General features: G+C 35.4%; 1 protein-coding gene across 19 annotated transcripts in view; it reads left to right on the top strand.

The window, feature by feature from the left end:
- Positions 1-25,277, top strand: part of LOC109112947 (receptor-type tyrosine-protein phosphatase F-like) — a 196,808-nt gene that overhangs the window by 107,780 nt on the left and 63,751 nt on the right. For 8 of the 19 annotated variants that reach the window (XM_042757541.1, XM_042757542.1, XM_042757556.1 and 5 more), the window contains 6 exons: positions 3,162-3,350; positions 7,545-7,562; positions 10,509-10,619; positions 14,423-14,434; positions 20,135-20,404; positions 23,775-24,356. In XM_042757541.1, the coding sequence (XP_042613475.1) occupies positions 3,162-3,350; positions 7,545-7,562; positions 10,509-10,619; positions 14,423-14,434; positions 20,135-20,404; positions 23,775-24,356 (1,182 nt within the window). The remainder of the gene's footprint in view (positions 1-3,161; positions 3,351-7,544; positions 7,563-10,508; positions 10,620-14,422; positions 14,435-20,134; positions 20,405-23,774; positions 24,357-25,277) is intronic. The other 11 variants (XM_042757554.1, XM_042757553.1, XM_042757558.1 and 8 more) reach the window with 3 other exon arrangements.

Raw genomic sequence — 25,277 nt, 5'->3', positions numbered from 1 at the left:
AAAATAATAATACTTTTAATAAACATTATAAGCACCATTACAGACTTTGGCATGAAAAGCAGAAGACTATTCAAAAGACTTTATTTCCTTCATTTATTCTCATTGCTGGCAAGGAGAATGTTAGAGATGTTAGAGATCTCCACTACACCACTACACCAGCCTGATACAATAGTACACAGTAGTATCTGTCTCAAACCCTCCTTCCCCTTTGGCGGTGACCTGGAATGGACAATTCCTTCAGAACATGGAGGTGTATCTTTGCTGCAGCTGGTGTTGGTTTATTCCCACTGGGGTCTATTACCAGACCTGTGTATCACACAAAGGCCTGTGGTGCATAATTGCGACCCTGCTGTGACCCTAGTCCTTGTACCTAGTCCTTCGTACAATGCACCTTCCCAACAGAAAACAAACACAGCAACAAAAGGCAGCTCCTCCAGCAGGACGAGGTGTTCCTCTGGTGCACGTTCTCACACATCGAGAAACAGACCGCAGGCCCTCCAGGGAGTCTACCTCGCCTCATTTGGACACATTCTCTCAATGCTCATGCTAAGCTCTTTATGAAGGCTTTCCCAAATTCTCCTTCTATTGTCTCTCAGAGAAACTCTCCAGCTGTAATGTAGCATAAAAGAACCTTCCTGTGAGAAAACGAAACTTTAGTGCTTCAGTGACACCGTAGTTTAACCACAGAAGGGTCCGGTTTCATCATTGTGTTTGCGGTGGAAAACCCAAAAACAGTGTTTAACTGTTTCAGTGCCGAACTGGAATGTAAGATGTTGGGCTGCATGTTGTTTATGTATGCACTGATTGATTTATTGATTATTGAAATTTGAACCACTATTTATGTATTTATTTAAAATCATGATTGAACATTTCATTTTCATCCTTAAAACATTGGATATTTTAAATGTTTTTAGAGCATAATTATTGTAGTTGTAATAATTACAAGTAATAAGTTGTTTTTAATATAATATAATACAAATTTTATTAGATGCTTGAAACTAGAAGCATGTTCTAATTAAGCCAAAGAAGGTTAAAAAAATTAAAACACGTTCTTTTTTTAAGTAAACAAAAACAAATATATATATATATATGAGGAATATTTAGATATTTTGTTAGAAAACAATACAAAGTGCTGATTAAGAAAATTATTTTCTGCAATGAAAGCTGAAAATATGTTTATGAAATGTTTTGTGTGGAATGTATGAAATGTTTTCCCTTTGCTCTGCTGCCTGTAGAAAGAGTTGCACTCTTTATTAGTTTTCACACTTGATGCAAAAGTGAATCAAATGAAAAAGAATCAAGATCCTCTTCAGTTCCCATTCTGTATGCAATCCTTAAGCAAATCAAAGTTAGGGCAGCTCCCAGGATCGAGTTTATGTGGAGTATTATTAAATCTCATAAAATTTCACATTAAAACAGTTTTTAATAACCAGAGTTTTGATGTTATCTCTAATAATTGTCCAGCCCTTGTGTGTTGGCAAAGCTCAATTAGTGTACGTTGAGAGAAAAGTTATAGCATTTAGTCCCATGTGTTTCCTGTCTGCACCTGCTGTTCTTAATGATGCAGATTAGCATAAAGTTGTTTTATCTTCCATTATCTGCTAGCAGTGAGAGCACAGCGACCGCTGGACGCTGTTTGCTTTGTCTCTGATTGTGCTCATCCGCTCCTCATTTCCCATTTCAGACACGCTTTGAAACACTCACAGCACATTATGTAAAGTTCTGCGCTGTTCCCTTCATTTACCTCTCAACCACATATCAGAGAAACAGAGCTCTCTGTCTCATAGAGCAAGTTTACATCTTTTAATGACTTCCATCTCCAGTAATTGAAATCACAAGTTGACTGCGCCAAATGCAAGTGTAAATGGGGTCCCAAAGACACATTGTGATGTGATCATTCAATCTGCTAGAAAAAGCTCATACTTATTTTTTTTTTTTTAATAAATCAATGTTTGTTAAGCAAGGATGCATTTAATTAATCAAAAGTGACAGTTTATAATGTTTTCTATTTCAAACAAATGCTTTTAAACTCTACATTCATCAAAAAAATCTTGATATATCACAAAAATATGAAGCAGCACAGCTGTTTTTCAACATTGATAATAATCAGCATATTAGAATGATTTCTGAAGGATTGTGTGACACTGAAGATTGAAGTACATAATGATGCTGAAAATTCAGCTTTGCATAACAGCAATAATTAACATTCCACAATATATATTCACAAAAAAAGAGAAAAAAACATAATTTTAAATTGTAATAATATTTCTCAATAATACTTATTTTACTGTATTTTTGTTCAAATAAATGCAGCCTTGGTAAGCAGAAGATACTTTTTTTCCCCCCAAAAAATATTACCAATCCCTAACTTTTTAACTTTTGAATAGCCCCCCAAAAAATCACCCAAAAAATTATATACCCTTAATCCCTCCACAAAAGAAAAAAAATCATAAAGGTTTGGTACGTCATGTGGGTGAAATAATTTTTGGATGAACGAACTTTTGTGTTCCACAAAAGAAAAAAAATCATAAAGGTTTGGTACGTCATGTGGGTGAAATAATTTTTGGATGAACGATTCAATCTTTCTTGATGACAACATATTAAGTGATGCACTTAGTCACACAAAATGCAGACCCTGAAAATGCATGAAATATATTTAAGATGCATGATAATACCAGGTGTAAGTGGGGCCAGAGAAAGCAAGAGCTTCACATGCCCTCTATAGTGCAAAAGATGCATGTGAACACAACATGTAATTCTACCTTTGCATTTCAGCAGTATTTGGTACCTAATTTAGTAATGCCAGCATTGTGGGTCAGACAGTCGTTCTGTGAGGTGTCACTACAGCCGGAGGGAAATCACCCCTCTCACCCTCATATATCCATGACCAGAAACACCACGGGCAGATTAGTCACGCCTCGGCTCGCTCGTATTTACATTAGCAGTGGATTTCACACCATGATCTCTACTCCACCTCTGTGTCTTACAGTCATGCATTTCAGCTGCTACAGTCCGATCGCCCCGGGTGGTCCTACAGACAAACGCTTGTAAGAGCTATGCTTTAGAAAAATGAGCAATGGTGCTTTTTTCTGACAGAAATAGCACAGCTTATCATGCAGTTCAATCATGTGTGCTGATGCCTCTCTCTTTGTTGTTTACAGAGGACCAGATCCCTCACGGCTTCCCCTCCATAGACATGGGCCCGCAGCTGAAGGTGGTGGAGCGAACGCGCACTGCCACCATGCTCTGTGCTGCCAGTGGGAACCCCGACCCGGAGATCACCTGGTTTAAAGACTTTCTGCCTGTCGACATTAACAGCAGCAATGGTCGAATCAAGCAGCTCCGTTCAGGTAAAAAGAACTTTGTAAACACACAAAAGGCAAACAAGCTTGAAGAATAAACTATAATGAGTGCTTTTGCAAAGATGTTAATTGCGAACATTAAAGCCGGAGGCACCTGCTGAACGTGAATATTTTTCTAACCACCTCTTTTTTTTTAACCTCACTTACAAAGACAATAGAGCACAGCAGTGAGCGGCCACATTTTCCAGAAGACTTTTCCCATTCATTTTCTCCATAGGGATTTCAGAAAATTCTTCAATAAAGAGCTCTAAGGCTTGAACCAAAGCAGCTCCCAGATGAATCGCATTGCAACATTTGATTCAAAGCGCTTGAAAGTATTTGAAAAATGTAAAAAAAGGCAACGGTAAAAGACTGTGTGCATATTTCAAAAGGGAATGATGGGATTGAATCAGAAACAACAGTACAATACAAAATTATTGCCTGTGTAAGATTTTTTCTTTTTTAAAGAAATGAATACTTTTATTCATCAAGTACACATTAATCTGATCAAAAGTGACAGCAAAGACATTTCTAGCGTTACAGAAGATTTCTATTTAAAATAAATGCTGTTCTTTTGAACTTTCTATTTATCAAAAAAGAATCCTGAAAAATAAAATGTATGAGACTGGAGTAATAGCTGCTGGAAATTCAGCTTTACATCACAGGAATAAATTACATTTTAAATATATATTAACAAAAAAAAATGTTCAAATAAATACGACCTTCGTGAGCGAAATAGACTTCTTTCAAAATCTGGCATAGATTAAAAGTATAAAATATCACATGCTTGACTTTATTATTACAATATATTCAGGGTAGTGCAACTTTTTTCACTGTGATTTTGGTAAATCACAATATATCATCATTTAACAACCTCAGAGCTCATAGTAAGTCTGTGTGGAAAGGTTTACATTCGCTAAATCTCTATGGAGGAAATAAATGGATTTTTCACTTTTGGAATCCTACTATTGCTGCGCATCTGTACAATAAGTGACATTTCAGTTCCAAATGAGCCTTCGGTTTCATTTCATGTCTTAAAGTAAACGGAAACAAACAGGAAGACAGAGTGGCTCAGTTATTATTCACATAACCCTCCGGTTAGGACACACAAACATAATTAACATGACAGCACAGTGATTTGTTTTGATTAGAATCGTCGGCCCTTGTCAACGATCATTTCCTGCATCAATCTTCAAACACCTCCGTATTTGTCAAATTATTCCCGGTCGGCCAATCCATCTCGCAGCTACCAGACAATCACAAAATTTATTTGTTTGGCTACAGTCCATTATTTGATCCAGAGATTAGCTTTGCTCTCCAGCCATTAGCACCAAGGTCTTTTTCCATTAACGAATGCTAATGAAACAATTTTTCAATTCGTGACCTTTACAGAATGCATAAGAACAAATAGGAAAAGCACTTATGATTTAATACCTACCTCTTCAAACGGAACCTTAATCTCACTGGAGCATGTCATTGTGCACGAGTAATTAACACCAGCCTTGCCAAAGCAGGTGATTCTGCCCTGGACACCAATCAACAATCTGTTTACAATGCAGGCTGGGTGATAAGCAGACAGGGAGACCGAATCTGATAAAGAGAGATGGGATATGAGAGTGTCTCTGGATTGTAATCCTGCTTCTCTCAGTATATGCGCACACAAGCCTCTACACGTGAGCCAAAGGCCGCTCATTACTGTGGACCCTTTTCACATTTAATGTAGAATTTTACCACGGTTAGGTAAAATTCTACAGTGGTGAATGCAAACTAAATTAAATATATATATATATTAATTATTATTATTTTATTATTTTTATTTTTTTATTTGCTCCAGTAGCAAATTAAAAAATCCACAATAGCATTTCTATTACTTTACAATGGAGGAAAAAATATTGAGATTGATTACGGTGGTCAGAAGAGAGAAGGAGGTCAAAGGATGTCATACACCCAGTTAGCTGTAATTTAATGTCAAGGTAATATAACACATAGTGTTTTAAAATGTACTTTAAATGTTTTTAACAATGGAAATACAATACTAAGAACTTTTTCTAGATTTTCTAGAATTTTCTTCTTCTTCTAGATTCTAGATGTTAATAAGCAGGGCCCAAAACTAACATTTTCCAACATCTGCCATTGGTCAGTGATCAGTGGAAACACATCTAATTGTAATCTAATTGTAGCTATTCAAACTCACAGTGCTTATTGAAATGTCGTTTGTGTGAAGCAGCATTTAATGTGAACCGCTCCGAGACATTGTAAACACTGTTATCATGAGCAGCTCATGTGAAAAGATCACAGCGCTTCACTTTGAAACACGCAGCACATCAGATTAGATTACAACATGGTCTATGCAATTTGATAATTGCACTATATTGCATTCTCAGGCATCGTTAGAATTAATTTAAAAAAGTTACCGGCCAACTGGCAATTTACAGTAGCTGATGCTGTTTTTTACATGCATTTGGTGCTTAGCGAGTGTTAATTTAAGGCCCTGTTAATTACTGTGGAAAAGCATCAGTCTGTGAAAAGGGTCTATTGTTCAAACAAAAATCTTTATCATTTCTGCACTTAATTTTCAGCAACATTTGTACTACAGACTCGAATGATGTCTCAAAAAGATCGGCTTCTTGAGGTGTGTAATTACTATTATAAGCAATCGAAACATTTTTTATCTGACAGATAATAAAAAAACACAAATCGCATAGACATGCATTACTGATTTTTACCCACTACGCCACATTAAGCTCTCAGGCCGAGGTGATTTATGATGATTGGTGTGCCGATCTTTATGAACAGAGATGTGTCGGGCTGATTATTGATTTCTACTCAGTAAGATAATGGATGTCCAGCTTAGCTGCTGTCTTAGTCTTAAATACAGCCAGGATTGATAGCGACTGTCTCTCGACTGCCAGCGGACGGAGAACTCTTACTACCAACTGCAAAAATTAACACATACTCATGTTTTCTCCCTCTAGTTATAGTGAAGATATAGTAAAGTCTTACTATTCTTCATTATGCTCGTGCTACACTGCAGACTCACCTTAAAGTCCTCAATCATGTCCTGTTCTGGACATCCTGGGCTTTCTGAGGGTGCCAGTGTACGCCAGGCTCTCTGTAAACTGCTGATGAACCACAATCCACACAGTTTACTGGGGCTTCCTCGTGTTTCTGACCCCCTTCCCGAATCTGCACTGTTTTCACATGGTGGACTGGTTGACTTATGATCCAGATTGACATGAATCTGCATCATAGTCAACAGACTGTATATGGACTCTTTTTGATTAAAATCTAAGGCAACTTCACATATCAACATATCGCAAAGTATATATATAAAAAACACTCCTAGGCATTTACTACAGGTTTGTACAATGTAATTATAACATGATTTTGCTCCAAAAAAAAAAACATGTAACAATGAAATGGCAAGTATCTGGAGCTTTTTCAAAGTTAAACAAATCTCTTTTGAAATTAATAAGACTCAAGGGTCGGTCAATGCAATGAGACAGAACTATCACTTTGCAGTTTGCACAAAAAGCTTTTCTTCTGTGATGCTTCAGACAACTCTATTTATTTACCAAAGCTGTGGTTAAATCCAAAGGCCAAAGTTGTGCTGGAGATAGAATGTGTACCACTATAAAAATAGCAGAAGAGCCTTGTGCAGAAATAGAAGAAATTATTACTGGCTCACAAGAATGAGTCATTTAAAGGCCAAAACATACTCTAATCAAGTACAGGTACGTGAACTCTAAACTCGAGGGCAAGGGATGCTATTGCAGATATTACTCTAACTCTTCTTCTATGGACACTACTGTCATGTTTTGCTGTGCAATTTAGTTCAAATTAATGTTTTATAGCCAGCTACCTAAACAATAACACATCTCTTTTGATTGTACAGACATTTAGCACAGTAACTCTCTTGAGTACTGGAGATTGAACATCATGCATGTACAACAGGACCATGCACACTTGTATATTGAATATTTCTGGCCTGAAGCAGCAGTGTAAGCTACATAATGTGAATTAACACACACTGAGAACAGAAGAGCCGAACGTCTTCTGGGGAAGATTGTACATGCCACTTCTTAAATAAGAAATCTTTTTCTCCTGTTCATCTTTCTCTCCTCTCCTCTTCTCTCTCTATCTATCTCTCTTTCACACTAACAGTTCTCTTTAATCTTATTTGCATTCATATTACCTCACCAGGTGGTACACCAATCAGAGGTAAGAATGCTGAAAACAGAAAATATCCAAATGCGTCATCATTCGATTCCTCTTTCACCCCCAAGTGTCCCCCACCATCACCCTGTCCCCACCTTCTCTCTCATTCTGGAGTCTTTCTCTTTGTCTTCCTCCTCGTCTTCGATCCGGCCTCGTCTCTGTGCATGAACCTCTGCTCGTCTGTCTCACTAATGGACGTCTGATTCAGTCTTACTCAATAATACATCACTATACCAAACCAAAAACAAAACAAAGATGCATCTGATTAACATTTTTAGGGATTTCACAAAACCTGTCAAGAATATATCTGTCATATTTGACCTCAAAATCGAAGAAGAAATTACATTTTGCATAAATGATATTAATAAAAAAAAAAAGAATATATATATATATTTATACAACTTTTATACTTGATTTTAGTTACACTATATTCTGTTATATACTACATTTATATATTATTTTTAATTTATTACATTGTTTAAATGCATAATAGTAATAGTAATTTATATTTTTTAAAGGTTATACATATATGTTTTGCTATTCTCAATAACGATACTCATTACTGTAATATATAAAAAATATTATTTTTAAAAACTATACATTAAAATGTCTGAATACATTATGAAAATGAGAATTTGGGGAAAATGTGAAAATTTTTCTACATTAATATCTTTATATAAATTATATACATAATGATACTAATTTTTGTTTTAATCTGTACTATATTATAATATATATAATATTATTTTTGTCATATGTTATTTTGAGTATCATCATTGGGAATAGCAATAATTATCAAAAAAGGCTAAAGTAAAATATCTGAATGTTGGGGAAATGAGCTTAACTGTCATTTTCTGCCGAACTGACATTTACTTAATGTCCAGATGGCTGACAGTTTGTCTGATCAATAACTGAGGAGAGCTGCAGCGTGGCTTGAGAAATTGTGAGATACCTGGACAACATCTCATTCCCCGCAGCAGAAAAACTTAATGTCATTATGACAGTTTGTATTAACCGAGCACCTCTCGTCTCCAGCAGAAGAGTCCAGAACGGCTAAACTGAGGGATAGAAAACTCAGCGCTGATATGACAGGACTGATGTAGACGGAAAGAAATGCAAGATTTGACTGTAACTCTGACTCAATCTCTTCAGGGCGAGAAAGTGAGATGAGACAGAGAGAGAACAGCATCTTTCAACGTCAGTCTGACACTAGCGCTTCAGATGTAATACGTGATAGAAAAAAGCCTGCTTTCCTGATGACTAGAGAAGAAGAGACAGTAGCTCTGTTCCAAACACTGCTGAGCTGCATTTCTAAGTATCAACAAGCCATTGCAAACAGCACAAGATACCTCATCTTGACCAAAATCTAACATCACATCAAAGAATCAATAAAAACTTCACCTTGCTAGGAAGATACTGCAAGTTTGAAAATTGTAATTCTAAACATAAAACAGCAAATTTATGTTTTTCAGTGCATATGAATCGTTTTAATACTAGTTCAACACAATAAAGAGCAAAACACGTGCATTAGGTGTGCGATTTATGCTTTATCTGCGTATTTCATTATGCTGACATAGAGAATGATGGAGAAAGTAGTTTTACATAATTGGTGGTGTTTACATTTAGATTTATGCATTTGGCAGATGCTTTTATCCAAAGCAACTTACATTGCATTTAAGCTACACATTGATCCCAGTGTTATTTTAGAAGTATATATTTAGTTTCATAATTTAGAATTAGGTTTTATTTTTATATTTACTGTTTTCGTTTTAATTTTAGTTAAAGTTTTAGTATTTGTTCTTTTTAATACATGTCTGTATAGTTTTTTTTATTATTTTTGAGTTAATTATTTTTAGTGCTTTAAAAAATTATAAATGTTGCCTTGGCAACTAACTAAAATAAAATAAGTTTATATTTTATTTTACCTCAGGTAATGTTTATTTTATTTCAAGTAATTACTTTTTTGTATGCTTTTAGTTAACAGTAATAACCCTGGTTGATCCTTAATTTCCTTTGTTGTTTTTTTACAGCTCACTTGGGTTTGGAACAGATCTCATATGTGTATGTGTTTATGTGTGCTGTAAATGTTTTAAAGAGTCGTTCTTCTGTATAATACACTCGTGGAGCGAGGTTAATGCTCAGGTCTCATGCACTCACAGTCTTTCGATTATGTTTCTATTGTTAATGCACACGTTCAGACCCATCCCATAATGCATTTCAGGAATACTTCTGAAATACTCTTTGACAACATTTTTAGTTCTCTCAGTGTGCTTCCATCATCCACAGATTGCATGATGTATGTCACATCACGCAAACAAACAGCACGGCCATACTGAAACACATACTGAGCTAATGATTTTTGTCAAAACGGTTTTTTTTTTGTGTGTTAATTTATGTGTTATCAACAGAATGCCAAACCCAGGTAAGTGACAGTGTGAAGACGGAGATAATGTACTGCGAGAACTTTATAATATTGCTGTCAGAAAAAAACAAGCTTTTAGTTTTAGTCCACCTGGATTTGCTTTTTTTTTCTTGTCAGTGGATTCACTGAAGATGTATTGACAGTAATTGCAGTGGCTGTATTACATCTTGATAGATCCATTCTCTAAGAGCACGGCTTTGTCTCGGCACGCATAATAGCAGAGCTTATGTACAGTGACATTTATAGCTGGCATAGCCTGAAGATCTTTTTACTTGCCACAATGAATAAATAACTCAGTTTGCTTTAGATTTATTGAATTATGGAGTGAAAGATGTTGCTCTTTTATTTCTGTGTTTAGAGAGATGAGAAAGGTCATATGCCAGCCGATTGTTAGTCCGTGTGTACATGTTGTTTAGGCAGAAAAATCGTTTCTTTTTCTCAGGCCGCCTTCATTTAAAACGATGGAGAATGAGATTGTTCGTGAGTGTGTGAGAGAGTGTTTGTGATTGCGTGTGTTGTGTTTGCAGGGGCTCTGCAGATCGAGAACAGCGAGGAATCGGACCAGGGCAAGTATGAGTGTGTGGCGGTGAACAGCGCAGGAACACGCTACTCCGCTCCTGCCAACCTCTACGTCAGAGGTAAGATCTGCAACCAAATCCAAAACCCCATCCCATTTCACCTCGATCTGCTCTCCATACAGGCTTTAGCACGGCCAGAACAGGACCTGTCACTCAAAAGCTCACATTTCTCTCTAATCACCCATTTGTCTTAATAGAAACCCGGTTCTGCAGTGGAGAACTGCTCCGTTGTTTTCCAGTTTTGAATAATCAAGAAATGCTTTCCACACAGCTTTTCACTAAATTAATCAGTAAATTATTTTATTTTTTTATAAATAGTAATGCATAGTAAACAGTATTTGCCTAGATATGTATTGACTTCTCTGTATCATTTAAAACCTTTTAACTTTTACTAGAGTAACCATAACTTATGTTAAATTTGACTTATATATTTAATTTTTAAAGTTAATAAATAATCTATACATTACTGTATAAAGTGAAAAATTATACATGGATTTAACAGGGCAAACATGTAATTTTACTGTAAAATACTAGCAGCAAGAAGTATGATACACCTTATAATTTACGTTAACTTATATTTTAAGGGAATGTGTATTTTTACTTATTTTATTAAAACGTTTTAGAACATATACTGCCACTTGTATGACCATTTTGAGCAAACAAATCTTTGAATCAGTGGATTATTGAATCTTGAATCAGTTCATTAAAATTAACAGTTTGAAAGAACTTGATTCACCTAAATTAATCAAACTTTCCTAACTCCTTTACTGTGAAATTACAAGCTTATCTTTACAATTAATATATATTTTAAAAGCTTTTCGATCCAAGATGATTATAGTTGATTTACACTGATTATATTTTTAATAACTTTTGTCCCAGTGATCTGTTATTTTTGATATATTTAATGTGTTTTAACTTATTCATTCCATAACTTTACAGTTTGCATTGCATTAGTTGTTAGTTGTGAGGAGGTCGGCCTTTCACCGGAGATGATTAAAAGTCTTAAAGGTCTTAAAGTTACAGTAGCAAATGCAGCCTTTTTAATTGGTAATGCCTGAGGGAGGTTGAAAATATTAAAGTACATTTTTTTGGTGCATGAAACCTGATTAACGTTATAATTGGACTTTAGGAACAAGTGCAGAATATATTTAAAGATAGTTAAGAGTAGCAAATGAGATATAATGCCCTCTAATGCTGCTGTTCATGAAGGCTGGTGGAAATGGTGAAAGTGTTGTCAGGGCATCATCAAGGAAAGGACTGAGTTGAGACTTGCAGGATGGAATGGATGATCCCGTTGTGGAAATTCCCTCATTAATGTCGGGATCTATTACAGCAGATATAGAGACCACTGAACAGCCACTTTTGCCTGGCAAGTGCTTAAAGGACACTTCAAATTCAGACTTTCAAATATGGTGATACGTTGTACGTTGTTCTTTTGAATTTTGCATTTGTGTAAATGTTTGAAAAGAAAACAGGGGAAATGAGAACTAGACACAAATCTTTGTCCATAAATTCACCTGGTCTTCTTCCTCAAGCCCTCGACCAATCGGAGAGAGACTCATATAAATGATGCATCGTGCAGATCATATCATGTGAATTCTCTCTGGAGCCCTTTGATCTTTACACAGACCACACACACACTCTCAGGATGTGCCTTTTGATGAATGACATTTAATATATATGTATGAGCATCTGATGCTTTATGGTGAGAGAGAGATGTTCTCATTTTGTTAGTCCATGAATTTTTCACTGGTAGTGTCATACTTTTATTGCTTTTCTATTCAAGGGTTTACTATTGATGGTCAAGTGAACTCTGTAGGCTTATCACTGTGTGTGTATGCTTTCTCTTGCATTGTTATTCTAAAACTAATGAGTAGAGCTGGACGATAGAGCCCTTCAATAATATATGGCAATATCTCTATATTTTAGTATTTGCTTTAAAGTGTTTTTTTAATTATTGTGAGGAATTGTCATTTTAACCAAACAGTTATTACAAGTAAATTCAAAATGTTTAAAGTTAATTACAGTAAATATATATATATAGTGCTCCTGTAGCTCAAGTGGTAGAGCATTGCGTTACCAAGTGCAAGGTTAGGGGTTCGATTCCCCGGGAACACATGATGATAGGTAAAAATTGATAGCTAAATTGATTTAATATATATATATATATATATATGTAAATATATGTATGTATTTAAAAAAATCAAAATCAAATTTTTTCTACTAAATAAGAAGAATATTTAATCAGTTTTACTTATTTTAGTTAAGTTATAAATAGTATTGCACAGTAAACATAACAGTATTTACTAGTAAACGCAACAGCATTTGCCAAGATATATATTTTGCTAAATATTAAGGCGTAAAAATTGTCTCACATGCACTTCCATGAATATTTTTATTTAATGAATCAGTGAATCAAGTGATTCTTGAATTGATTCATTGAAATGGACAGTTTGAAGAACTGACTCACCTAAATGAATCAAACTTACCATCCTATCAATGTTTTCAATACAATCAGTGTTTATAGACTCATCGGCCAGCCCTGCTAATGAGAATACTTTCTGTTTGCTGTGATGTGGTTTTGTTCTTCTTTATTGTCTGTCTAACAAGAGTCTCTCTCCAGGTGTTCAAATTTCACTGACACACATGTACTCTTAACAGATCTCTTCTGAACGCTGTGTGTGGGCCTGTGTGTGTTTGTTTAGTGCATTTCCTCCTTGTCTCTCTTTTACTCTAATTTCTCTGTCTTTTTTTTCTTCTCTTTGGGTTCAACTGCAGTGAGTAGGTGTTTATCACTGTATATAGGAGAGATCATTCCATAATTGCTTATCCTTTCATGTGAAAGATTGGGTGTGTGTGTGTATGTATGTTCACTGTGTGTGTGTGTGTGTGTTATGGTGTGTGTGTGTGTGTATGTATGTTCACTCTCATTCTCATGTGCCTTATCACACTGAGATCCTCAAGCACCGTTGAGGGTCTTGCATCATGCTTCTTCTGTGTTTGTTTATTTGTGTGTGTGTGTGTGTGTGTGTGCTTTTGTAAATTTGTAAGGTGTAGGCAGAAAGAGATTGCAGAGAGACATACCATAGGTTAATTCATTCATTTTACATGCACACAGGTGTACATATACAAATTTTTTTCTTGTAGGGTAGGGTTTGGGTTAGTCTATAGTAATTATATAGTAATTTGCACCTGAGGTTAGTCACCACCACAACAAGGCAAGAATGCATGTTAAGTACTGTATTTTCTGGAATATGTCACTTTTCTATCATCTGAATCATGCTGCAAACTTAAATATTCCAAAGCGACTTGTGTGTTGCATTTAACAAATTCGCTTATAGATTTGGTGTTTATAATAGCATAAATATTTTCTGGGACTAATGTTTATAGTATTTATAATGTTTGTGAACCTTTCATTCACTGATATTTTATATTATTTCTGAGTGTAATAATGGCATGCAACTGTAATAAGAACATGTGACCAATTCAAATCTTTTTTTCTCTTTCAATGCAATTTTGACCCTGTGAAACAAATTTTTCAGAAAATACGGTATGCGCTTGCAATGTAACGACTTAAAATCTGACCTGAATGTAATGCATAAGCTGTCATGAAATACAATTTGATTTACAATACAAGAAAAAAAAACTGTAAATGAATGGATGTGTGAGTGTGTTTTGGTGGTGTGATTGTCTCCATGTTCTCGTCTCACGTCTCTTTTATGGATAAGCGGAATATTTGCCTGTTTTACTCTCTCTGTTTCTCCTTGTCTTCCTCCTCCTCCTCCACCTCTCTTCTCTTTTTTTCCCTTCCTCCATCATCATCGCACCCTGCCATCCAAAATCAATCCACTCCTCACTCTCAGACCAGCGGGAAGGTGCGTTCTTTTCACTATCTCTCCTCCTACGCAGAGGGTCGGCCGGTGGACGGGAGGCGGCGTGCGTCCCCTGCTGTTGTGTGCCAGTCTCTCTGGAGCTCTGCTCTACCTGAATCTCTCTCATCCTCCCTTTTCACATGCATGCATGCTGCTTCCTCACATTTCAGCCTGGCCTTTTTCTTCATGTTGCATGTGTCAGAACTCTGGATGTTTTGTTGTTTTCAGGCATTTGTAGTTTTGTGTAAAAAGCCCTAAAGCAACTTCAGGGCTCTTTTAAGCTGTTTTCACACTTCGACTACTTGGTTTGAACCTGAGATCGATGCATTGTTTTTTGTTTTTTTTTGGCTTCATCTATGGTGCATTTGTTTAAAAAATGGAAACCAATGTTGAGTTTTACGTGCATACCAATTGCAAATTGCAAAAGCCCAAAAGAAATATCCATCCGGTCCTTGTTTTTAAAACTGCACTTCTTGTTTGAGTTGTTTCAAATTATTTAGCTGTGAACTGCAGTCCTGTGCACAGTCACTATAGCAGTGTAAGGACTCTTCATTTTGCAGTTGTGTTTTTGTTCCTTTGGTTTTTACCAAGGTCATTATAGTTAACTAAAACTAAAACCATGCAAAAAAATGTTGCATGTAATAAAATAATGGTTACCTTAAATAAAATATCTAAATTTATTTTAAGCTAGTTACCATTATAAATAACTACTAAAAGTGACATAAACACAACAAAATTGTAAAATTAAAATGGAAACTAACCCCTGGTGTGATCTCAAAAGATGAGAAGCATGTGAAGTGTGAAAACACAGTTTGTGTCACAAGGATTTCTGCCAGTTTATTGTTTGTCTGAAGTATTTTTATGTACAGAAGTTTTCTTGTGTGCATGCTCATGTTTTAAAGAGGGGTTTTGTGCAGCGTAGTATGGTCTTGTTTGTGAAAACAGAAGACAGCAGCATCATTCTTTCTAAATGAACAGGACGACTTGCTGTTGTTCAACGCTTGAACTCAGAGGTCAAAGAACAAACAGAGGAATCCACCCTTAGCTTAGCGGATCAGACCTGTTTATATACCAGTTCAAATTTCAAAGATGGCAGCAATCCCCTCTCTGCTCCATCTTCAGAGGGCTTGTTCTGTGAACTGCCAGAAAGCCTTTTGAGTTCTCAAGTATTTAAGCTGGCTAAAGCAGCTTTCATTGTTCATTGGAACCAGCTATTTGGTTAGGACTTCCTATGTGGAGAACAATACAAACAGACAGAAAATATGATGGCAGAAAGCAAAAGAGGTTTTTCATTCCAGCATTGTTTGTTTAAAAGAGTGTCATTATCCTTTCAAAAAAACAGGCCCGATTGAACCTGGGCATCTGTTCTTCATATCGGAGGAAGACAATGTCCTCCTTATGTCACATTTTCGCAGAAACAAGCCGTTTCAGTTGGACAAGAACAATGCATGACATTGACAAATTAGCTTTTTCCCTTTGAAGTGTGGATGCTTAACAAAAATCAAATGCCCAGAAAAGTTTTACAGCTTAATTCCAAAAAAAAACACAAAAAATGCGGTTCCATAAAATTTTTACATCATAAATATATATGTTATAAATAAATTTCCATTCATATCATCATTTTTTGTTTTTGATGAATCTCTAAAAAAAATGTTCAGGTCATATTTCACCTTCAAAAGCAAAAGAAAAATATATATATTATATTTTGCTTTCCATTCAGATCATCATGATTTGTTTTTATTTATTGTTTATTTGTAATAATATTTTCTTGTTTTTATACAAAATAACTATCCATGTTTTGCACTTAAAGGTGTACCTTACATTTTAAATAATGTTATTATATTTATTAGATGCATTTCATTACACAGTAATGAAAATTAGATATTAGTCGTATATTATTTATTTATTGTTTTTTAATTATTTTTTAAACTGATTTAGGGGGGAAAAATGCTTTAAAAGCCAGAAACCAGTTGACTCATCTGAAGAATCTATAATGTAGCATCAAGAACTTTCAAAAAACCATATAGCAACGATTCTTGATAAAGAGGTTCTGGTTGGGTTGATATGACCCAGGTTTCTGGCAGTCGTTTCTAGGTCACCCCGATCTCTGTGCTGATCATCTCTTCAGGTCTTCATGTCTTGATGCATAATTCACTTTATGTGGCCTTGGGCGAGAGATATCTTCAGCGCTGTTGTTCTGCAGCTTCTCTCATTGGCACCTGCAGAGCAAAAATGAGACATTTCAACACGAATAATCCCTGTAGTCTAAAATTTAACTTCTCTTGTCTATTATAGAGAACATTTACGCACATCTGCTGAGGAAGGTTTTTTTTTTTTTCCTTTGTCACTAATATTACGTATATATTTTTGTTTGTTTCTTTGTTTTGTTTTTTGTTTTTGTAGATGCAGCTGTATATCAGTGAGGGTCAGACTATAGGATGTTGTAGTTTCTAATGAATCCAGCCAACCTGGCAGTTTAAAAAGATTTACTCTTATTTGGCATGTTCTTCTTGGACCCTGAGTTCATGTTTCTTTTATTTCTGTAAATCTGTAAAGCACGGCTTTGATGCTGATTAGAGACTGGTTCTCCAATAATCCACCTTAGCCCAGAAGATTTACAGCGAGTTGACACGCAGAAGACGGTTCAAATGTAGTGTCCATCCCTGACAGAGGAACATGGGCAGGATCAGGAGTTTGCTTGTTGTAGAATCCCTCTCTGATCACATCTTGCTACAGACAGTTATCCAACCATGTTTTTTTCTGTTGAGCAGACGTAGTTAAAATTGGTATCTTTGCACTATTTTGTAAATTTTTGATGCATTTGTTTGTATTCTTTTTTCATTTATTGGTGTTTTAGTCTTTAGGACACACATACATGGTCTGTTGACTATCGTCTATATGTGCTTTTTTGCTACATGCTTGCACGGCCATTGATGTGCATGGGATAGTTTATGTGTGTACATGTGTGTATGTAATCGCTTGTGCACTGAATAAATCCCAGGTACCTACAATCACCTCCCCTTAAAACCTCCTCTCTCTCTCCTTGAGCTCTCTTTCTCTATTCAGATTGAATGTGTGCATGCATGCATATGTGTTTGTCTGCATGTCTAACTGCAAGCTTTCATTGCTCTGTTAACACTCCCTGCTATATTCTCAAGAGATCAGTGACTAAAATCAGCTCAGCCCATTCTATAATCTCACTGCGGCCGCTGACATCGCTCACATCGCTCACGCCGGTCTGTTTTACTAGCCAGCAGAGACTTCTCAAACTTTCTTAACAACCTCTAACTGAGTGAAACTCTTGCCATCATGTCGTGACCATCCCTCATGTCCATGGGTAACATCATCCTCTCTATGTACAGTGACTAACGTGGATTAATGTGATGTCTCTCTTGCACTCTTACACCTGCAGCCATTCCTGCCCGACTAACAAACTTAACTCAGTCCCAAATGTCCAAACTCTGAGCGTAACTCTCAGAGATGATGATCAGTCCGGCCGCCTCTGGCCACGGACAGTACAGATCACACACCATAAGCACAATTTGCTCAGTGTTTACCTGACTTGAATCAATAAATTTTGCAATAAATATTAATCTACAGTACCTGAACCTCAGCAATATGTTCAAATTACAAAAACTTAGTTAAAAGTTTTGTGGTTAAAAAAAATTATGTGACATAACCAAGTGCTAATTTGGTCTTTACTAGCCACTATTATTTGTCAGTTCGTCATTGAGTTTTTATTTTTATTTTTTGCATTGTATTGCATTGCGTTGCAAAAATGTAGCTCCACCCACTGTGGAATCTCATGAGCAGAAAGCCTCATTTTATACATTTGATTGGCTGTGATTAGTTTTTTCTTGCTGCACACATTATTTCACGTTCAGCGAGGACAGATTTGTCACATTGCATAAGTTTTCAGTATTTTCTTACGCAGTTACGGTAACGCTTTATTTTACAGTGTCCTTGTTACAGTGTAATTATACCTTTAAGAACTGAGTAATATTCATTAACTACATACTATATGGTAAGAGTTAGGATGAGGGTTCGGTTTGGGGTTAATTGCATGTAATTATGCATAATTTATTGTTACAACTATAGTAAGTACATGTAACATCTATAACATGGACATGGTAAAATAAAGAGTTACCAGCCTTACCTACTGTAATAATGCAGAAAGCGAAAACTGTACTTATATTGTGATAAAGCGAGATGACTGATTATTGTTGGTCTTTGGGTGATAGTTAATGCTGCACTTTCCAGAAACTGCATTCAAGTCAAATAAATACTGAGCATTTGTAATCCCTCAGCCACATACTTTCCTCATTTATCCGCAATCATTTCCTGTGTGAGGAAATGAGCAGGTAATGTTCAGGTTTGGATGTGAGTTGGAGTCTCTCAGAAATGAGACTTGTTTATCCGTGAAATATAGGCAGACGTCTGGCTGCAGAGCTCCTTGTTAAACTCAGCTGCCATCTGAAAACAATTCAGCTTTATATAAGGAGAGACATTATAAAATATCGGTTTATTAGCGGGCTCTCCATGGACACTCTCAGAAGGCTGTTTACCCATGAAGTCTACAGAATATGCTCCTCATTATGGGTAGCTCTGGAGATACACAGTGTGTTTGCTGTGAATTCAGTGGACAGGATGGTTTGGCTTTGGCTTCACACCAACTAAATGTGGTGAGGACATTCTGTTGTCAAATCATGGCATTCTTGATCTAAATTAGATGCATTTATTTGCAAAAAAATAAAGGTTTACAATGTTACAATAAACATTGTTATGCCAACATTTAAATAAGGCATATGCAAATAGATTTTTTTTTTTTAGCAAAAAGACAGTATATATATAAAAGGATGTTGTGAAATTTATTTAAACATAATAGAATGTTAAATGAATCTTACAGTCTTACTGATGGCTGAAAGTATAATCAAATTATTTATAATCTTTAATAAACACAAATGCAAGGGGATGGTGAATGTTTGAAACTTTATAAGTGACATGCATTTGAATTCTGTGGGAAATTCAATGAAAGTCTGAATGTCCGTGTTTATATCTATGAAATGATAAAGGAAATGTGCATTGCACTGCTAATCTATCAGTCACAGTGAAGTCATCACTAAAGTTTGTGATATTCACCTGTCCGCCATCTCTTTGAGGTCCTGAGCGTCTGTCAGTCCAAGATAGTGTGACAGAGACCTGAAATGTAGAAAAAAGCACTGCACACCTCAGTGCTACTGGACTATAGCTTAAGAAATGATTTTACTGACATTGATTGACGTTACTCTTTACTATGTGTTTGTAATGCAAACAGAGTTCATTTAGTGATATAATGGTAAATAGATTTCCAGCTCTTTGGCAGAAATTGAATTTAATGAGACATTAAGGAGACTCGACTGTAAAGACAAAAAAAGGCCTTGAGATGTATTTACTGTCAAAGCAGACTCTTATATGCTGAATGTTTAGTAAATTAAGGATCTCAGCTCTTTTCCTTTGATTTAGCTTGGCGTTTGTCTGATCAGATTAATCATTAAGATATAGAGAGAGCTAATTCATATTTCATATCTCTCATATTTACAGTACAGTCACTCAAATACAGACCCTAGATGTCATTGGTGTATAGTCAGAGCCATTCCTGAAGCATATTCTCTGCCTTCCTGTATTTGTATTCTGTATATAACATCATCTGCACTCCTCCAACAGTCCGGCGAGTTCCACCACGTTTTTCAATCCCGCCTACTAATCACGAGGTGATGCCAGGCGGCAGCGTGAACCTCACCTGCGTGGCGGTGGGCGCTCCCATGCCCTATGTGAAGTGGATGAAGGGTGAACAGGAACTCACCAAAGAGGAAGAGATGCCCATTGGCAGAAATGTGCTGGAGCTCACCAACATCCACCAATCGGCTAACTACACCTGTGTGGCCATATCTTCCCTGGGCATGATCGAAACCACGGCTCAGATCACGGTCAAAGGTAAGAGACGCTTCACCTCAGATATAAGTCACAAAGGGTCTGCTTAAGGTTTGCACTTGTATAAAAAGTATGTTGTATGTCATGCATAAATTTAATTAAAGACACACTAACATTCAACGGTTTGAGATTTTTTTATGTTTTTGAAAGAGGTGTTTTATGCTCACCAAGGCTGCATTTATTTGATAAAAAAAAAAGTAATGTTGTGAAATATTATTGCAATTTTCAATAAGAGTTTTCCATTTAAATATAATTTAAAATGTAAGTGTCACATGTCACTCCAGTCTTCAGTGTCACGTAATCCTTCAGAAATCATTCTAATATGCCGATTTACTGCTCGAGAAACATTTGTGATTATTAATATTAATGTTGTAAATAGTTGTGCTGCTTAATATTTTGTTCATACTGTGAAATTTAAAAAAAAACATTTATTTGAAATAGAATTATTTAGTAATTTTATAAATGGCTTTACTGTCACTTTTGATTGATTTAATGCATCCTTGCTGAATAAAAGTATTTTTTTCTTCAAATAAATAAATAAATAATTTTCAAAATGCAGTAATACAAAAACGTTTATATTCAAGTAAAATAGTAATATTTCTAAAAATAAGGAATTATGCTTGGTTACATTAATTTAAATAAATAAATAGCTTTTTTTTATATTTGTCCCCAAGTGATCCATACAGCTAGCGTTGATATCAGTTGTGTACTTAAAGTCTGTGATTATCTGTGATTATCTAGACGGTAATAAACAAAGCTGCTCTAATCAGATTAGAGGCTGGGCCCAGAAACGTTGAGAGTGAAATCTCATCAATAACACACTCATGGGGATTCCCACCGACCCAGACAGACAGTGCATGCAATCACCTCATCAATGTTTCATCAGAGCTGAAATGTGATGAGGAGATCTCTCTCCTCCTTTATTCCGCCTTGACAGAGCGAACAAAATCTCTGAGCTCCGAATCATCATTAAGGATCATTTTTAGCACTGATAATGAATCCATTCGAAACATTTCATTGTCCCAAATTTATCATGTTAAACGCTTGCGTGAAAGAGCGCACTCTCTGAATTACTGTGCTGTGAAATCTAGAAAGAGGCTGCACTCTGTGTCGTTGTTGTAAATACTGTTGTTCTCACACAGTGGTTTAAAGATTTGAACAATAAGATGATGCTAAAACACAAATAGACTCACACTGAAGGTGTGCTCAGACACCAGAATATCATACAAACCTAGGAATGGGCTCTTTAACTCTAGCTAATAAACACACCTTACTATTCTTTTTAACAACTCATTCCAAATCATTTAGAACACTATAGCAACGGAAACTCAAACTCAGCAACAAATTAATATTTTAATAATTAAGTATCACATTTGCATGTTCACGGTTCTCTGATGTTGGTTAATGGTCACATGACATGCAATTAAACAAATAAGATATTTAAACATTTTTAGCAAGTGTTTTATTTTGATAGTTGTTATTTTAAAATTATTCTTTAATTTCAAATTATTATGATTTAATTAATTATTTGCTTTTCATTAAACTCACGGACCCCCTGCTGTTCCTTCACGAATCCCAGTTTGGGAAATCTTTATGTAATGATATGTTTAAATATACTTTTATATTTAAGTATTTAAATATACTTTAATATTTACTTATTATATCAATATGGTACAAGATTGTCATATTTAAATCAATGTGATAAACGAGTTTATTCAAAAGTAATGTAAAAGTAATCAAAAGTAGTCTGGTTATATTATACCTTAAATGTGTAACATAATGGATTAGGTTACTGACCACAATTTTTTGCATGTAACTTGCAATGAGTTACGTACTACATCTTGTAAATGATCTACCCAGCACTGATTACTGTAACTGTTACTGTATTAGATTGTAAATGTAGTCTGCTCTGAGCTCTCAGTGAATCAGAAAGCGTTTATGGGTGAATCTAGGGAAGTGTTTAGAATAAAGAATTTAGAGCAGGAGTCAAAGAGAAGTTCAGCTCAATTCATGCACATGGAGTCTAGTTACAGCATTAGCATTGATTAAAGTGTGCAGCGTGTTGAGTTTATCTGGCATTACAGCGGGTTTTTCTCACTGCCGTTTCCAGTCATGCATTTTCATGCTAGCTGAGGTTAATATCATGTGTTTTGGGATTTCTTTAAGCCTCCTAAAGCAGCACACAACCACAGGTTTCTCTGGATTTTTCTATCCATTTCCACACTGCTGCTGCTTATTCAAGCTGATCTGTCTGGATTCTGACAGCTGTCCAATCGAATAAAGCACAAAAGTTGTTTAGAGTCGATTTCAGAAGCTATTTGATGACAATGCAGGCATTTTTCTTTCCGCCCGTGGAAATAGGGTGAGCTGATTGAACTGATACAGACAGAATAATCGTAAAAGCAGTGTTTAACAGCACATTTTGCTACTTTGAAGTCAAATGTCAGATCATTAGCATGTATCTAACCTGAGAAATGTCACGGATGTATTTGCATTCGTTTGGCATGCGATAGCATGTCAGAATATGTGGTTTAGTTGCAAAGACACTGAGAAATACATTTCAAACACTTTTTCATGTTAAGGATGATAAATAATCCAGGACATGTGGCAAAAATACCCCAGATATTTCAAATGCAAGGACTAAAATTATCTAACATCTGAACCAGTGCTATTTTAGTATTAATGCCAAGGCAAACATTTCTAATTAACCTTGTCTTTTTTTTTTCTTTCTTTTTTAAGTATGTTTACGTAATTCATTTAATATTCAGATATAATTTCAGTTACCGAAATATGTTTTTAAAAGTTTTAGTTAACACACTGACTTGAACATAGATCATTATATTCTATAAGGCCTGTCTGTTTATAGTTTTAATATTGGTTTAGTGTCTTTGCAGACATCACAGTAATCTGTAGCTAAAATCAGTTAGCTCTGAAATCACTCTTAACTACACTAAACAGTATAGCACTGTATGATATAGCGACTGGTCATTATTAAAGCGTATTCTTTATAATGTTATCATCTTGTCATATTACAGCTCTGTTTGTGTTAGGATGTTGATTGGATTTTGACAACTATAATTGTTCAAACTGAGAAATATTTACAGTTTTAGGAAATTCATTTGAAGTCCTTGAAATAAATTGACAGCACACGTGTTTCTGTTGTGTTTTAGATGTAATTGAGCCTCACTGGCTGTTAAAATAAGAGCTGTACTGCCGTCAATTCACACTAATTAATGAAAGAAAACACATCACACTCTTCTATTTTGGATTATTTTAGATGTTCATGCACATGCAGGGTTGCCAATATTATTATTTTTATTTACAATCATAATTGTCAGGACACTAAATGCATTTGTTTCTTTTGCATTTTCAGCTCTGCCCCGTCCTCCAACCTCTCTGATCGTCACTGAAACCACCGCCACCAGTGTAACTCTAACATGGGATTCTGGCAACCCCGAACCCGTATCCTACTATGTGATTCAGTACAGGGCCAAAGTCTCGGACAACGGTTTCCAGGAAGTAGACGGAGTGGCGTCAACACGCTACAGCATCGGTGGCTTGAGCCCGTACTCTGAGTATGAATTCCGCGTCATGGCGGTCAATAACATCGGCCGCGGGCCGCCCAGCGGGACGGTGGAGACCCGCACCAGTGAACAGGCGCCTTCATCTCCTCCGCTGCGCGTTCAGGCCCGGATGCTGAGCGCCACGACCATGCTGGTGCAGTGGGAACCTCCAGAGGAGCCCAACGGACAGATACGAGGATATCGAGTGTACTACACGTCCGACATGCACTTCCCGCTCAGCACATGGCAGAAACACAACACAGAGGACAGCAGCCTGACCACTATCTCCGGCCTGGTACCTGACATCACGTACGGCCTGCGCGTGCTGGCGTTCACCTCTGTGGGAGACGGACCGCCTTCAGACATACTGCAGGTTAAAACACAGCAAGGAGGTGAGATATGTGACATATCATTAATTGTTTAATGAAAGTGAGCACATGATATCAGTATCAGTGTTATTTTAGTTATATTAGTTATATACTATTTCAATATTTTTTAATTATTAATTAGCTTTTATCTTTAGATTTTTATTTTAGTATTTCATTATTAATTCATTTTAATTTAATTACATTTTTAATACTCCATTTGACTTTTAGTAATTTTGTTATGTGCTTTTGTCATTTTTATTAGTTTTTGTTCTTTTAAAATATTACTGTTTAGGTTTAATTTAGCAATATCGACTATGTTTTTGATATTGATTTTACCTTCTTATGTCTTTTTTTAAATGGATTAATAATAATAATAATAATAATTATTATTATTATTATTATTATTATTATTATTATTATTATTATTATAAATAATATGAGTATGTATTTATTTATTTATTTGCAAAAAATGCTTAAATTCTGTATTTTTTATGCTGACTGGGCATCAATATCAGTGTTATTTTAGTATTATTTATATGCTATTATAATTTTTATTAAAACGATTAATTAGCATTTATTTTTTTATATTTATATTTTATTATTATTTCATTTTAATTTAATTTTCAGTTCTCAGTTTTGTTTCTGAAATTTTGTTATGTGCTTTTATCATTTTTATTCGTTTTTGTTCTTTTTAAATACTACTGTTTAGGTTTAATTTATTTTTATTTCAATAAATTTTTATAAATTTTTATTTTCATTTCTTAGTAAATTTAGTGCTTCCACTTAAACTTTTTTTCAGGTAGTTGCCAAGGTAACATTTCTCCTTTTATTTATTCATTTATTCATTTAAATTTATATTTTATTTAAGCTTAAGTTAAGTTAACAAAATGTTTTTGTTGTTGTTGTTGTTGTTGTTGTTTTTACTCGATATGGGCTGAGAAAAAA

The sequence above is a fragment of the Cyprinus carpio genome, chromosome A6, assembly GCF_018340385.1.
Source record: "Cyprinus carpio isolate SPL01 chromosome A6, ASM1834038v1, whole genome shotgun sequence".
NCBI lineage: Eukaryota > Metazoa > Chordata > Actinopteri > Cypriniformes > Cyprinidae > Cyprinus > Cyprinus carpio.
This window is presented reverse-complemented; position numbering and strand designations above follow the sequence as displayed.